Here is a 15,725-nt window from a genome sequence, read left to right as displayed (position 1 = left end):
GAGCCCTCTGAGCATGTGTGGGGTAGAGGGCTTGCTGATACTGTTGTTGCTCATCCTCTTGCTGGTCTGAGTGCTGCTAGATGCTGATTGACTGCACAATCCAACCAAACCGCGTTCTCATCCAAATTTAATAGTGACTTTCTTGCAATTAACGTTTGGAGTTTTAAATCACTGTTAAAGTGGGATATAAACTGTCTTCCACTCTATATGGGGCTTTTCTCCCCATCTTGCTGGAGCTCTTCCTTTCAAATACTACAGGGAACGTAACTTATCCTGGTAGTTCAGCCTGTTCGTTTCACTGGTTGCCAGTGCGCAGGAAAGAGCCCTTCTCCGCTCGACCATCTTCCTACTTTAAGGAGCATCTCAAATCTTCTTCCAGAAGTCTCGCTGACATGCTGCCCCAAAATCTCTGAAGTGATTGTTGTGTCCCCTACTTGTCGATTCCCTTTGCTGTGCGGGTGAAGGTCGGCTGTGAGCGCTGCAGTCACTTTCCCTGTATAACCTTGTGCATGGCAGCCACGTTTGCCTGCTCTCCGTTCTCATTTAAGCCCATCAGGATGGGGGGAGCAGAATGAACCTACTTACAGCAGCAATAAACTGCATCTAGAACTCGAGGGAACTGCAGGAGAGAATGAAGTGGAGAGGATGTCTCAGAAAGGCAGGGTCCAGTTGCAGCCCAGAGCCTCGCTTGATAATGAGTGTGCAGCCTATATGCAAAATAAGTCTTGTCTGTCCCTCTTGTGTTGACCCTGGTCTAAACAGCACATGTGATTGGCATCCTGCAAAGTGACCTTCAGAACTCTCCAGTAGCTTTGCCCCGTGAGTAACTCACACTACAAATCATTTTAAAGAGATGCACTCAACTATTTTTTTAATTTAATTTTACTCTTATATTCTCTGCTCTTTGTAATCTGCTTGGAAATAAAATGTTTTTCCCTGCAGCCTTTGTTGTAGTCTGTTTGAGAACCATTAAACTTTGTCTGGTGTTTCTATTGGAACAGAAGCCAACTTGCCTGTTTACTGCTGTGCCTGTGCTTTAGCCTGACGGCAGAGATCAGTGTGTGCCTCCCAGCCAGGCTTAGCAAACCTTTGTTAGCGCTGTCCTTATTTAAAATAAAGGGTAGGGAGACCTGTTAAACTGATCTTAGTCTGGCACGATGCCTCCCATTCTGCTGATCCTGTGACAGGTAATGCAGAGTTGAAAGTGCGTGTCCTTGGCAGGCGGTGTTTTCCTTTGGAAGCCTGTGTTTCTGAACCCTGCCTCTGGGATAAGGATCTCTGTGCCTTTACTGGTAACTGCTTTTGGTGGCGTGAGCCTAGATGCTTTATTTACTGCGAAGGGCAGTGTTTTTCCTTATAGCTCCCCAGCCCAAGCAAACTGCGTACAATGGGAAACCAGTGTCTGGGTAGGTGAAACCAACTCGGAGCTGAGAATCAGCCCAGGGATTATGTAGAGAAGTAAAACCAGGGTGAAACGTAATCTTTTGTAGCAGGCTGTCAGGGAACAAGAATGGAAACCTTGCAAAGTTCAGGTTTCTGTTTCAGTTTCACAGGCACTGTTAACACATGGCTGTAGGAAGGAGACATCGCTGATGTTGGCATTCACAGTAATAGCAACAGGGTTGCTACCAATCTCTTGGCTTGAAGTTTTAAGTGGCATTGTGGATCCTTGTCTCTGGCTCTTAACTGCACAAGGGCTGCCTTTTCCGAGTTATGTGAGGGGCCCCAGAAGCTACATGTACCCTTCCTCCCAGGAAAGGGAACATCCCTGCGCCGAGGTGTGCACCTTCCTTTCCTGCTACAAACAAAACCACCATCTGATGGGAAACAACTGTAACGTAGAAACCACAGCCTCTTTTCTGGGCGGATTACTGCTGCTGAGAGCAAACAAGCCACGCAAGAGTCCTGCTTCTGTCCATAGCATGGTTCACTAGTTTGGGGGTTTTATCCCCACACTGTAGAAGTCAACATCAGCATCTACCAATGCCTAGTTTAACTGGTCTGTACACTCCGCTCTGTCTTTTGGAGAACCTTAGGCCAGAACATGTTAACCCAGACTAGAGGCTTGAACATGACTGACAAACCTCACAGCATGCAAGGGCTGTTTGCTTCTGAGTGTTTCAGCAGACTTGAACAGACGCCTGTGTTCACACTTCCCATGTCCTGTAGCTGGGTAACATCAGTAACGCTTACTTTGTCTTAAAGCTACTTGCAGATCTCTGGATAAGGATTTAATCTACTGCAGTAAGACAGCTGGAGGTGCAGGAGCACCATTCTTCAGTCCCCTGAACTCATTAAATAGCAGGTTGCCTTGCACAGCCCATCATACAAGAGCAGGGTGAGAAGGGCCCTGTTTGTCCCATTCCCCTGGTGCTCTGAGGCCAGAGCCAGTGTATCGCGACAAGCAAAACAACCATCGGAGGAGGCTGGTTTGCAGCCCGCAGCACCGGAACTTTTCTGAATGCCCAAAGGAATCTGCAGGGAAGGGAAAATCCCATCCTGTGAAAAGCCGATCACTGGTTCCTGCAGTTCTCCTCTGAGGCAGATCTGCATTTGTGCCCCTTCCTCTCCCACAGGCACGGGCCCCCCTACTCCTGCTCTTCTCCAGAGTCCCAAGCTGCCGTGTGCGGGCCCGCAGCGCTCGGTACCCCCGCAGCCACCCTCCGGAGGGCTGCTACGGGCCGGCCTGGAGGCTGCAGCTGGGACCCTGCCTGGGGCTGGCGCCCGGCTGGGGTCCCCGCGGGACGCGCCATTCCCCCTGCCTTGTGCCTGTCCTTCCCCTCCTGCCCCTTGACTTCCATCCCCTCGGGTCGCTGGGGCTTCACGACGCTGCTCCGGGCGCTGCCGGCGCGCTCCAGCGCTGCACCCACGCAGCCCCCCGGCCGCGCTCCCCTCTTGCTGCCGGCCCATCCCACCGGGCGCCGAGCCGGGCGCCCCGCCGCCGGCCCCGGCCCTCCCCGCGGGCCGCCCACAGCCAGTGTTCGCCAGGTTCTTCCCCAGCGCGGGCAGTGCCACCCGGGCGCGGCGCGGGCAGCGTCCCGCGGGGCTGTGCGGGGGGGCCCTACCTGCAGGTCCGCGCTGCTCCCTCCCCGCACACCGAACCCGCCGCTCGGCCCGCACCAGCGGCCGCGCTGGCCCCGCTCCCCCGGCCTGGGGGCGGCCCGGGGCTGAGGCCGCGCCGCGCTGGGCCGCTGGCTGGGCGCTGCGGGCCCCGGCTTCACCCTGCCCGTCTCCTCCGGCGCGGGGGGGGGCAGCGCTGGGCTGGCTCCAGGCCCGGCCGGGATTGGGGGGCGCTGCCCGGTGCCCTCCGGGGCGGCAGGGGGCGAGGCCGGCGCCGGGCCCTTTCCGGCGGCCGCTCTGGGCCGCGCTCTCATTGAGCCGACGCCGCTTGAACCTTCGCGGCCGCCGTCGCGGGGGCGCGTGCGCGCGGGGGCGCGCGGAGCGGCGGGCACGCGGCGGCGGCGGCGGGCCGGCGCCATGGCGGACTACCTCATCAGCGGCGGCACCGGCTACGTGCCCGACGACGGGCTGACGGCGCAGCAGCTCTTCAGCTGCGGTGATGGGCTCACCTACAAGTGAGTGGGGCCGGGCCGGGGGCGCGGGGCTGGGGTCGGGGCCGCGGAGCCGGGAGCCGCCGCTGACGCGTCTCCCCGTTCCCCCCCCCCCCAGCGACTTCCTCATCCTGCCGGGCTACATCGACTTCACGGCGGACCAGGTGGTGAGTGGCCGGGGTGGGGGAGCGGGCCGGGCCGGGGCCGGGGCTGGGGCCGCCGCTCACCCGCCGCCCGCCTCCCCGCCAGGACCTGACCTCGGCGCTGACCAAGAGGATCACCCTGAAGACGCCGCTGGTCTCCTCCCCCATGGACACGGTCACCGAGGCCGGCATGGCCATCGCCATGGCGGTGAGTGCCCCCCGCCGCCGCCCTTCCCGCTGGCCGTGCCGCTCGGGGCCGTACGTGTCTGCTCGGGGCCGCCTGCAGCCCCCCGGAGGCGAGGCCGTGCCTCAGGCCGCTCCCCCGCCGCCCACCCCCCGGCCTCGCCGCCCCGGCTCCCGAGCTGGGCTCTGGCGCTCCCTGCCCGGCTGCTGCCCCCCGCGGGGACGGGCCCGGCGGGTTGTGCTGCGACTCAGGGCCGCCTTTGTGTTACCAGCTCACCGGGGGAATCGGGTTCATCCATCACAACTGCACCCCGGAGTTCCAGGCCAACGAAGTGCGGAAGGTGAAGGTGAGTGGCTGGAACAGCAGCGCTGAACCGTGCTTGCCTGTGTCTTGGTGGGGGTGGGCAGTGGGGTTTGGCCCTGCTCGAGGAGCTGTGTGCCAGATCTTGGTGTTTCAGAAGGGTGGTGCTACCCTGGTTGCCTGCACACACCTCTTGTTGTGTGTTAGGCGCTGTCCATGCGCAGCCTGGGACTTGAGAATGCCAGGCCTCCTGGTGCGAGAGTATTCCCCGTAATTTCAGGAAGGAGGTTAGTCTGGGAATTGTTGGGAATCTAACGCTACTTGGGTAAGCCTTAGTGCTGGTTTGGGGAGTCATCCTGTTGGTGAGCATATGGCCAGCCTGAGTGGTGGCAGACCTTCATGAGTGGCCGCAGTCACCACTAGGCACGTGCCCCGCTTCTGCTTGGTCTGGCAGTGCTGCTTAGCCTGGCTGCTCTGTCTGCTTCTTTCCAGAAATATGAGCAAGGATTCATCACAGACCCTGTGGTGTTGAGCCCCAACGACCGAGTACGGGATGTGTTTGAAGCAAAAGCTCGTCATGGATTCTGTGGGATTCCCATCACGGACAATGGGAAGATGGGGGGCAAGCTGGTTGGGATCATCTCATCTCGAGATATCGATTTCCTGAAGGAGTCGGAGCATGACTTGCCTCTCGGTGAGGTGAGAAGGGCTTTGCGTTAGGAGGTGGTGTGGCTTGTTATACGAAGGGCGAGTGTGTGGCTGTGAGGATGCTGCCCCAGCTGGAGCTCCACCTTAGCTCTGCGGGTCCATCTTTAACTCCATTTCCACGGGAGAGTGTCTTGTTCATTTACGCTCTGTCTGCAACTCCTGCAGAGCAGATGCAGGAGAGTGGCCGCACAGTTAGTGTTAGCACGACTGCTCCTGCAGGGTCATCTTTCAGTGTTGGGGAAGCCACCCTCTCTACAGCTGGTGTTCTCCCCGGGTTCAGTAATTAATTTCTGGTGTTCCTGGCTGCTGCTGTGGTCCCACATGGCATGCTGGCACTGGCCAGGGCTGTAGCAGCTGTGTTGTGCCCAGCAAGCCCTCCGAGTGCTGATCTTCCTTTTCTGGACTGCCTTTCCCGGCCAAGATGTGCCTCATCTAGGCTACTTGTTCTTTAAAATAACCCTTTGAACTTGGAGACTGGCAGTTTAGCCTTTATAATGCTGCACCGTCAGACTCCCCTCCTACAGGAGAACGTTCTCGGCAATGCCGGTGCTGATTTTTGTTAGTTCTGGCATTCCCGTTACATGAGCTGTGTAACCCTATATCTGTGGTGCTGTCAGGTTACACCACCGGTGCCTCTCAGCCAGACTCTGCTCTTGACTCATGACTATTTTTAGCTCTTGCTGACCAAACCTGGTATCGCATGCTCATCCCTGTTTGGTTTGAAATCGCCTATAAATACCTGTAACAAGAATCTTAAACTAGGAGTAGGTTATAAAAGTGCACATGGCCCTTTCCAGCAATGCTGGCCCATTCGGAGGAGTCACATAAGAATCTCCTCTCATCCTTTACGTGGATCATTCAGTGCTGCAAAGCTGGAAGCTTGCCGCTGTTAGTGTTTGGTGCTTGCCTCTGTCAGCAGGCAAGGCTAGGGCAGTGAATGGTCCCATAGATCTCTCCCCACTCGCTGTCCAGCACTGATATTGCTGAGCCATTTGTTGCCATCCAGCTAAATGCACAGGTCTCCTGTAGCTCGGGAAGCTTGTGGATCCCACAGGCTTATGGAGTTGGGATATGTCTGTGATTCCTCAGCTTTGCCTGAGATGTGGGTTCTGTCACAGGCAGGATTTTGGGTGGATGTAGGTGGAGTGCACCTCTTTGCTGACAAAGTGTGTGTTCTTATGGTATAAATAACAAATGTTGCATCATCTTTGTTGTGTGCAACTAATCTACCTTCTGTGAGGGTTAGGGAGTGTTCCCTTTCAGCTTTGCCTGGCCGTCTCGAGTAACCTTTTGTGAGAACATCCCGCATGAACTCTGTGATTGCAGAACACTGTGCGTGGGAAGGGACCTCGAGGTCTCTTGTCAAGCCTCCTGCCTGAGGCCTGCTCAGCTGGAGCAGGCTGCGTGGCGCTGTGTCTGTAAGGGTGGAGAGTTCACTGCCTCTTTGGGCTGCTCTTCCAGTGGTTGACCGTTGTTGTGGCGAAAGCTTTTTTCGGTATACCACGTCAGATGTTCCCGTGTTCGAGCTTCTGTCCATTGCCCCTTTCTGCTGTGTTTTGGTGCTTGTTTGTCAGAGTGAGTGTAGGCGAGCATGTTTGTTTGGATTGAAGCAACTCCTTTGCCCCGTTGACCTTGCCAGCAGCAGCGGTGGGTTATTCTGGGCACAGCCCTTCCAGAGCCTGTATGCTGGGGATGACTGCCTGAAAACAAGCTTGGGGGTAGCGTTTCTGCCAGAACAGCATGGGACTCCGGAGGTGTCTCCAGCCCTTATTTGCCTGTGCTCTGTTAAAAGGGAGGGCTGTTTGGGTGACATCCCAAACAAGGGTCATCTGAGAATCATCCCCTGCTTCTAGGTCTTCTCCCTCAGCTTGCTGAGGCCCTCTGCCATCTCCTGTTTTCACTACACCAGTGGGCTTGGGGGCCACTGCTTGCATGGGGACAGCGCATTGGAGGCTGTTCCTGTGTGTTTCTGGAGGCGTGTTGCTGTGCTGTGGGCTCCTTTGTCTGTAGAGCACTTCCATATGGCTGCTGCAGTGTTTCACGTGGGCAGAGGGGTTCGGTATTTTCAGATCAGTGCGAAGGAGTTCTTGTGACTTTTTATCTTCTCCCTCCTGCTAGATTATGACAAAGCGAGAGGATCTTGTTGTGGCCCCGGCTGGCGTAATGTTGAAAGAAGCAAATGAAATTCTACAAAGGAGTAAAAAAGGTACCTGTGAACATCCGTGATGCAAGGGAGAGCTGTGGAAGCGCTGGGCTGGGAGCAGTAGTGGGTGCGTGTGGACGTGCGTCTGCCTACACGTGGGTGAAACATGGGAGGGCTGTGTTCCAGCATGAGGAGAGGAGAGAGTGCCTGCAGCCCTCTGCCAGGGTACAGAGTTCACATGTGTTCATCTCAAATCTGTTTGAAGTTGAGGGATTCTTGGCAGCCCAGGAGCTGAAGAGTGCCTGGCTGTCCAGCCACACATCTTCAGTTTTCTATCCTGGTCTTCGCACGTTGGCACTCAGTTCAGCTCCGTTACGGTATGGTAGTTTGACCTTTAACACAGTATCGTGGGTCTAATTACTAGAAAAGATGCACTTTCTCTGTGGTTAGTGTGAAAATACAGAGGTTTTCTCCACTCTTGCAAACTCCTAGCTTTGTTTCCCGAGCCAGAGCTGCTGGCATCCATGGCCAAGCAAGATTTGCTACCACACCTCCTTGAGTCTCCACCTTGCACCAGTTGCTGCCTGCCTGATGCTCCTGGTCTGGTGCACTGCTTTGGGCTAGCGTCTGTCTCCTGCAGAAACAGCTATTTCCAGTGACATTCTTTCTGTTTGTTTCAAGGCAAGCTGCCAATTGTTAATGAAGATGACGAGCTGGTGGCTATAATTGCCCGCACGGATCTCAAGAAGAACCGGGACTACCCTCTGGCTTCTAAGGATTCCAAGAAGCAGCTGCTCTGTGGTGCCGCTATCGGGACCCACGAAGATGACAAGTACCGGCTGGACCTCCTGGTGCAGGCTGGCGTGGATGCGGTAGTGCTGGTGAGCCACCCGCAGGCATCGCGTTGGCCTGGGGGGCTGAGGATCCAGTTTGAATGAATCTCTGACAGCGCAGCAGCAGCATAGCACTTGCTATCTTCATTACAGGCCCTTCTGTGTTAAGACTGTGGCAGTTTGATGACCTGTCAGTCTCATTCAGATTGGAGCCCTCAGATAAGAGGGGTTCCTCTTGCCTGGGAACTTATTTGGCCTTGGGGAAGTACGTAGGGTGCATTGAAGCCCTTAAGGCTGAGAAACTTTGTCGGTTAATACAGACGCTTCTACAAATGCTGCTTGCAGCCTGCCACCATAGTCTCTGATGTTCCTAACTAGTTTTGAGTATTTGGCTTCTTACGGTTCCCCTTCAGCTCTTTGGTGTCTGTTACTGTGTTATTCTCTTAACTGCCAGATGTTCAGGAGTGGCCAGTCCAGGCTCTGCTAGTCTCCCCTTCTGGCCTGCCAGCTTTCAGGCACAGCCATCACTGCCTGGATTTGCACGTTGTTTTCTCGTTGATCGTTAGCTTGCGAGTCAGCTGTGCTCTGAGGGCACGACTGAGCAGTGTTGCAGCTGGAAATATTTAACAGACACTGTGAGCTGGCTGGGTCATGGAGGTCGGCAGGGCCTGAGTGCTCGGTGGTTGACATCTCGTATTGCAGCTGCCCTGCTGCGCAGCAGGGAGAGATGCATTCACGCGCTGGCTCTTCTGGCTTTCACAAGGAACATTCACCATTTCACCTGTACTTTGAGACAGGGCCGATGGTGTCCTGGTGTTAGAACCAGGCCGTTCCTACCAGCAGCCAGGTGTGCTCTTTGTTGCCACAGGATTTAAATGCGAAGGTTATTACTGAAGTCCTTAGAATAAAATGCCTTCTACAGGGACAGTACATTACTATCTTTGCTGCAGCTTCTCCTCCGGTTCTGTACTCAGTTTGGGGAGTCATTTTGCCCACTTAGCCAGCTTAGCAGAGACCCCAGTAAGCAGAGTGAAGATCTGAGGCCATTCTAGAGCTGTATTTGTAATCTTCTGCAGAAATTTTGATTGAAATTGGTTTTCTTTCTGTTGCAGGATTCCTCCCAGGGTAACTCCATCTTCCAGATCAATATGATAAAATATATTAAGGAGAAATATCCCAACCTACAAGTTATTGGAGGAAACGGTAGGCATGTGTTGAAGACTGTTCTTGTCTTTAAATTACGTTTGTCTCTTAGACATAGAGGGAGTTGCAGGGGCGTGAATGAAACGGTTGTCTTGGTAAATGTCTGAACTTAAAATGGTTTCCTCTGGCTTGTGGAACAGAGCAAGATGGCTCAGCAGGCACAGGGCAGTACCCTGCTGCTGCCACAGCTGCAGATATTTTGAAGTCTTTGGTCTGCAGCACAGTGTGCTACAGTCCTCTGTACACATTAGCTGCTTTTACACACCAGCTTAAAATTTTGGACAATAATAATAATGACTATTGCTTAATTTGGATATCTAACGGAAATTGCTACAGTCCTCTGTACACGTTAGCTGCTTTTACACACCAGCTTAAAATTTTGGACAATAATAATAATAATGACTATTGCTTAATTTGGATATCTAACGGAAATTGCTACAGTCCTCTGTACACGTTAGCTGCTTTTACACACCAGCTTAAAATTTTGGACAATAATAATAATGACTATTGCTTAATTTGGATATCTAACGGAAATTGCTACAGTCCTCTGTACACGTTAGCTGCTTTTACACACCAGCTTAAAATTTTGGACAATAATAATGACTATTGCTTAATTTGGATATCTAACGGAAATTGCTACAGTCCTCTGTACACGTTAGCTGCTTTTACACACCAGCTTAAAATTTTGGACAATAATAATAATAATGACTATTGCTTAATTTGGAAATCTAACGGAAATTTTCCCTGCCTCCTGACAGCAGAGTTCAGCAGTCCCTGCCTTTACCTGGCTGGTGTGTTACCGGTGCTGCTGTTAGCCTGTACTCTGCCCTCCCTCCCTACCTGATGTGGCCCAAAGAGCGCCTGGCACCATGCAGTGCCCTCTGCTGCCTCGGCCTTTGGGTGTAAGCATGTTGCAGAGTAGCCTAAAGGGCCGGTGTCACCTCGCCCACTGGGGACAGCTGGGATGGAAACTCAGTGCTGGTTTGGCGGATAGGCCTGGTAGCAGTGGACAGCCAGGCCTGGCTCTGACACAGGCCGGTGCCCTGGGCAGGGGGTGTTTGCAGCCACGGGGGAAGCACCAGGACAGAGCAGCCTCGCCTGCAAATCTGCTTGTCTCTCTTCAAACCAGTTTCTGCTCCCTACAGTTGTGACTGCTGCTCAGGCCAAGAACCTCATTGACGCAGGGGTCGATGCCCTGAGAGTCGGGATGGGCAGTGGCTCCATCTGCATCACACAGGAAGGTGAGAGAGATCAGCTGTCTCCTAAATGGGCTAAAGCCATCTGTTCCATAGGGATTCCCTGCTGAAAAGCAGCATAGCCAGGATGGACTTCTGTTGTAAGGGCTGTGTCCAACAGCAAGCTGTCTTTCACCCCCTTCGTCCAGGACATTCTCATCACCTGGGTCAAACCTTTGGGGTGGCAGCAGCAGCAAAGGCATTTCCCAGTACTGACCGAGACTGAGTAGAGCAGGTGTGGCACACGTGGCTTTGCCCGAGAGGAGCCACTGGCTCGGTGTGGGATGGGGCTGGCAGGCAGCTCTGCAGGGAGAGGGGCTTACCGGAGCCCCCGTGCTGACAGGTGAAGTGCACCGGGCTGTCTGCGCTCCCTTTCCCTCTGGCAGCAGTGTGCGCGATGCTTGAGTATTGGTCTTCTGGGCTTGACGCCTTTATGCAATTTCCAGGCCGAAATGGGATTTCTGCCGTTGTCTCTGCAGTTAGCTGGAGCTTGTGTGGGGCAGAGGCCATGTCACCTTTGGCTAAAAGGTGGAGAGGGGCCTCCCCAGGGCCTGGAGAAAGGCTGCCTGGGGGACAGGCTCAGTCCTCGTGTTGTGAACCTGGGAAGTGAGGTGCAGAGAACACAGTCCCTCTGCTTTGCTCCTTGGTCCTTGCCTTGGGAGGCAGCAAGAGGGTAGCTGATGGCTGAAGGTGCTGCGTTAGCTCTGCCGTTTCCAGCATGGAGCCTTTGAGCAGCACTGGACCCAGGCTGCGTTCCTGCTTTTCCCGCCGTGGGAGCACTGGCTGCGGGGTTTCCCGGTCAGGGCAGTCTGTCTTGGGTGACCTTTCTAGGGAGGTTGTGGTGTCCTTGGGCTCATGCTTCCATAGCCAGAGCAGAACCGGAACACACGTGTCCTACTCTGGTTCTGAGGCAGAGGACCCGCTGAGGCATGCTCCGTCCTGCAGCGCGGTGAACGTCTCCAGAGGGTGCCTCTCCTGGCTGCTGCAGTCGGTGGGGTTGGGTGCTGGTTTTGGGGAGGGAACAGAGAGAGCAGAGGTAGAATGTGGTGCTTCACAGGAGATGTGGTTGCAAAATTGACTGCAGCTTCCCAGGTTTTTGTCCCTCTTAGGGCAAGAACTCTGGCTCTTTGGGTTGGGGGGGCCACCTCTCTGGATGGCTGCGGGGGCAGGGCGAGCATGCGCTGTGCACAGCCGGGCCTGGCTGGCTTGGATCTGGCCTCTGGCTTGGCTCAGGCTAGGCAGGGTTTGCAAGGTCAGCTCTGTCCCACACCGTATGCTCTGCCTAGTAGCAGGTCACTGCTGGGGTCCTTTGTTCTGCTGCTGTTCTTCTGTCTCTAAAATGTGTGTGTTTGTTTTTGTTTAGCTGCTCCAAAGATCCCTCCAGACCTAAAGTCCCACAGCCCCAAATGCCCTTCTACTGTCACGGGCACCTATAGTAAGTCACTTGCCCTGTTCCCAACCCTAATTATGTGTCTTGAAGCAGGACCCTGATTTGGCTGCACATGGCCCTACTGCTTGTTTGAGAATAATTTAGCTGTAGATGCACTTGGGGTTTTGTGGCTTTGGATACTGGTTTTGAATCTGAACTGGAAGCTGCAAAGCCTTTCTGAATTCCTAAAGCAGGGTCTGAACTGTCAAAGCTGAGGGCACTCAGGGCTGTCCACCTTCCACTCCAAAATCCAGTTAGGAGCCTGACTGGGCTTTCTGACTGAATCTTCTGGATCTCTAGCCAGGCATGCCCCTGCTCATCCAGTGGTGGGAGGTGATCCCTGAGTGGTCCTTGATCCTGCTCTAATCTGGCCCCAGTTGCGGGGAGGCTGTGTGCTGGCTAAGCTTCACTTGAAGCTGGCTCCCCTGGGGTCACAGAGGGACTTTAACTGCGTACGGCCACCTTGGCAGCGGTGCACCAGGACCACGGCTTTCCCCGCAGACACCTGTGGAGAGAAAGGGCTCTGATGCTACTGGGTCGAGCAGCCACCCGCAGCAAGCCTTGGGTTTTGCCCTTTCTCCTAGTTTTGATGCACCTCAAAGGGAAAGAGGTTTCTGTTGAAGATCCGGGAAGGTTTTCTCTAACAGATGATCTTGTAGGCCACCCTTTGCAGATATGCTAAAAAAAGACATACGCTCACCCAGACCCCTCAGTGTGTGCGTGCTCTGAACCTTGCTTTGGAAGCTGCGCTCTGAAGCTGTGGCGCTGGGCACTGGGACAGTCGGAACGGTGCGACGCTCCCAGGGGCCCTGAGCCAAGCTGTTCCTTAAAGGGCTGGTCTCTATGTTTGCTCTTGAGAGGTTTCTGCAAGCCCTGCACTGTCTACAGCACTGTCTCGTAGACCCTGGTCTCTGGACCCTCCAAAATCAGGTGCTTCTCTCCACAGATCTCTTCCCTTGCAGCATTTTGCAGCCACAACGTGGCCTTTAGCAGTGCGGTACCGAGCGAGACCATCTCTTTTAAGACTAACGGCGTTCGTGTTACAGCTGGCAGACTCTCCCTGGCTAGCTGAGCCCTAGCTTGACGCAGAGTTTTGTTCCATTACAATCAGTTCTTTCATTATTTTAGCCTGGAGACGGGGTTCCCTCTCTCAGCAGCTGCTGCTGAGCACTGGGAGCAGAGCAACTGCGGACTCCCGGCCTCAGCAAGCCTCTGCCAGGGACGTGTGCTGCCAGCGCTGCTGCCAGGCAGGCTAAACCACACCTGGAGTTCACGCTCCACAGCACTAATCCTGCATGGCCATAATCTTACCCAGTGGCTCAGACTAACTGTGACTGGAGAAAAGGCTTCTGGTTAACTGTGGGGAAGGGAAGTCTCCCTGAGAGAAGCTTATCTCAGCATACTTGCATGCCTGTGGCTGACAAAGGTGTTACAGGACGTGCCCTGTGCTGGTTTTCCCTCGCGTAATGGGAAGCCTCTAACTGCTACTGACTGGGAAGAGCAGGTAAATCCAGAGCTATTAACCCCCTTCCCATGGGGCAGCTAAACTTGACAGAATCCATGCTACGTTGCAGGGCAGGAACATAAATTATTGCCCATAAGCCATCAAATCATCCTGCTAGTTTCCTTTTCCACTGCTGCATGTGAGTGTGTGTGTGTGTGTGTGCGCGCACGCAAATGTATATGTATAGATATATCTATACATATATATATACTGGCTCTCTCCCAGCCAGCTGCCTTTCCATGCAAGAAGCGCATCATACAGCTGCTGGGGATATGGAGAAAGGGTCTGGCACCGCTAGGAGGGAGTGAGCGGTGGGATGCGCCTACGTTGCCAGGGATGCTCTTGAGAGGGGCTTGTGGGGTCTGCTCCGCTTCCTTCCCAAGCTCCCCACACCTCTGCTGTGCACCAGGACAAGCTGCAAGTCTTGGCTAATCCCAGGCGTTTGGTCAAAGACCCTAGTCCCAAGGTCACCCACAGCTTTTTGGAGTCAAGGGCCGTGAGGATGTCCCAGCAGGCACCTCCTGGGCATCTGCTTCTCTTGCAACTCGGCCTAGGGAAGGAGCATCCAGGGATTTGTGCGTTCCTGAGTGCTGAAGCATGTGTGTGCCGGAAGCCTAAAAGGGCCTGCTGGGGAGGGGACGCGCTGCTGCGTGGGAGCTGACCCTTTCTCTGCTCTCTCCCTGCCCGCAGTGCTGGCGTGCGGCCGCCCCCAGGCCACGGCGGTGTACAAGGTGTCTGAATACGCCAGGAGATTTGGCGTCCCCGTGATCGCAGACGGAGGGATCCAGACGGTTGGGCACATTGCAAAGGCCCTCGCACTCGGGGCCTCCACAGGTGAGCAGCGCGTCGGGTGGCCAGGCTATGCCCCTGTAGGAGTCTCCCAGGGAGGGCTGCCGTGTGGCAGCGGATTCTGGGCACGAGGGCGTATCCCTGCAGGTGGCTGGGGATGCGGGGGGGTCCAGCACAGTGCTGTGCCCAGGGACCCTGAGGGGTTTGCAGCCAAAGCCTTCCTGCTGCTGACATGCTGTTCTTGGTGATCTCTTGTGCTAGTGATGATGGGCTCTCTCCTGGCCGCCACCACAGAGGCCCCAGGTGAGTACTTCTTCTCGGATGGAATTAGGTTGAAGAAATACCGCGGCATGGGCTCGCTAGATGCCATGGACAAGAACTTGGGCAGCCAGAACCGGTATTTCAGGTAAGAGATGGTGCTTTGGGGCAGCCGATCAAGCTTTTGGGGCTTCTCTGCTTCATAAACTTGCTTGATTTGTGCTCCCGTGCAGTGAGACAGACAAAATCAAAGTAGCCCAGGGGGTCTCCGGCGCAGTGCAGGACAAGGGCTCTATCCACAAGTTCATTCCGTACCTGATTGCTGGGATCCAGCATTCCTGCCAGGATATTGGTGCCAAGAGCCTGACGCAAGTCCGGTGAGTGCCTCCCCTCGCTTGTGTTCTGGTTAGGTCACAGTGCTGCCCTTTGGGGTCCCTGGGCAAGCTGTGCCCAAGCTGCAGCGTGTTCTGCATGGCCTGACCTCACTGTAGTGCTCTTCCCTCGTCTCCCGTGGGCACTGCGTCATGGATTTGCTAGCCCCAGGCGTGCAGGAGCATGGTCTCTTGTGGAGTATTCAGCTGGCTGGGCTTGAAATGTTGGGGTTACCTTAATCTGGCTGGCTTGTGATGAGTGTCCTTTCACCTCAGAGCCATGATGTACTCGGGAGAGCTGAAGTTTGAGAAGAGGACAACGTCTGCCCAGGTGGAAGGAGGGGTGCATGGCCTCCACTCGTAAGTGTTTCTGGCAGGGCCCCTGTCGTGCGGGGGGAGATAAGCGTGGCCATCCTGTGCCTCAGCTGCTGTGAGGGTGGCTTGATGTGCTGCTGGCTTCACCTGCCACTGTGCAGCTGGGCTGAGTGACAGCCTGTCACCTGGCCTGGGCCAGCACCCCTCTTGCAGCTGGGACAAGCAGACAAGCTACTCACTGCCTGCGTGCTGGGGCTCTTCCCCACTGAGGGCCGGCAGCTCGGGAGCTGTTCTGACTGTGCCTTTGGCCCTCGCCCTGGGTGATACGGGTCGGTAAAAAGGCTCTCTGGTTTGCTGCTCCCCTCGCAGGTATGAGAAGCGCCTCTTCTGAAGGCGGTCCGTCTGTGTCTGTCATTGTGCCACTCAGCCCTGCGCCACCCCGTGTGGGAGCTGCTCTTGCTGCAGAAGTGCCATTACTCTGTGGGCTGCCTGGAGCTCCCCGTGTCCCCTGGCTGCTTCATCACCACCCGAGAGGGCCCACCTGCTGCCCAGGAGCAGTGATCCTGGGCTGGTGCCACACTGGCTGTGTTTTACAATAAAACAGGAAAAGATGTGTAGTTGGTGTCAGCCCAGAGTCCCGCTTCCTTCTCCTTTGCTTCCTGCATCCTCTCGGGAGCAGCTGATGACCCCAGAAGGGACACTGTGTGTGTGGGGGGGGGGAGGGGGGGGGGGGGACGGGGAGGGTACAGCCCCGAGACA

General features: G+C 55.3%; 1 protein-coding gene across 3 annotated transcripts; it reads left to right on the top strand.

Moving 5' to 3' along the window:
* Positions 1–3,369: 3,369 nt before the first annotated feature.
* Positions 3,370–15,593, top strand: IMPDH2 (inosine monophosphate dehydrogenase 2). Of its 3 annotated transcripts, XM_055805723.1 has the most exons (15): positions 3,370–3,575; positions 3,670–3,718; positions 3,801–3,902; positions 4,150–4,224; positions 4,671–4,877; positions 7,005–7,092; positions 7,711–7,910; positions 8,975–9,065; positions 10,211–10,306; positions 11,664–11,735; positions 13,924–14,067; positions 14,284–14,428; positions 14,514–14,657; positions 14,928–15,011; positions 15,336–15,593. In XM_055805723.1, the coding sequence occupies exons 1-15, from the start codon at positions 3,478–3,480 to the stop codon at positions 15,355–15,357; spliced, it is 1,617 nt and encodes a 538-aa protein (XP_055661698.1). In that variant the 5' UTR covers positions 3,370–3,477; the 3' UTR covers positions 15,358–15,593. The 3 variants fall into 3 exon arrangements, with proteins under 3 accessions (XP_055661698.1, XP_055661699.1, XP_055661700.1); XM_055805724.1 differs by lacking the exon at positions 11,664–11,735; XM_055805725.1 differs by lacking the exons at positions 10,211–10,306; positions 11,664–11,735.
* Positions 15,594–15,725: the final 132 nt, after the last annotated feature.

The sequence above is a fragment of the Falco peregrinus genome, chromosome 5 (assembly GCF_023634155.1).
Source record: "Falco peregrinus isolate bFalPer1 chromosome 5, bFalPer1.pri, whole genome shotgun sequence".
NCBI classification, from domain to species: Eukaryota; Metazoa; Chordata; class Aves; order Falconiformes; family Falconidae; genus Falco; species Falco peregrinus.
Note: the sequence above shows the minus strand (reverse complement) of the source record. Positions and strands in the feature narration are given on the sequence as shown.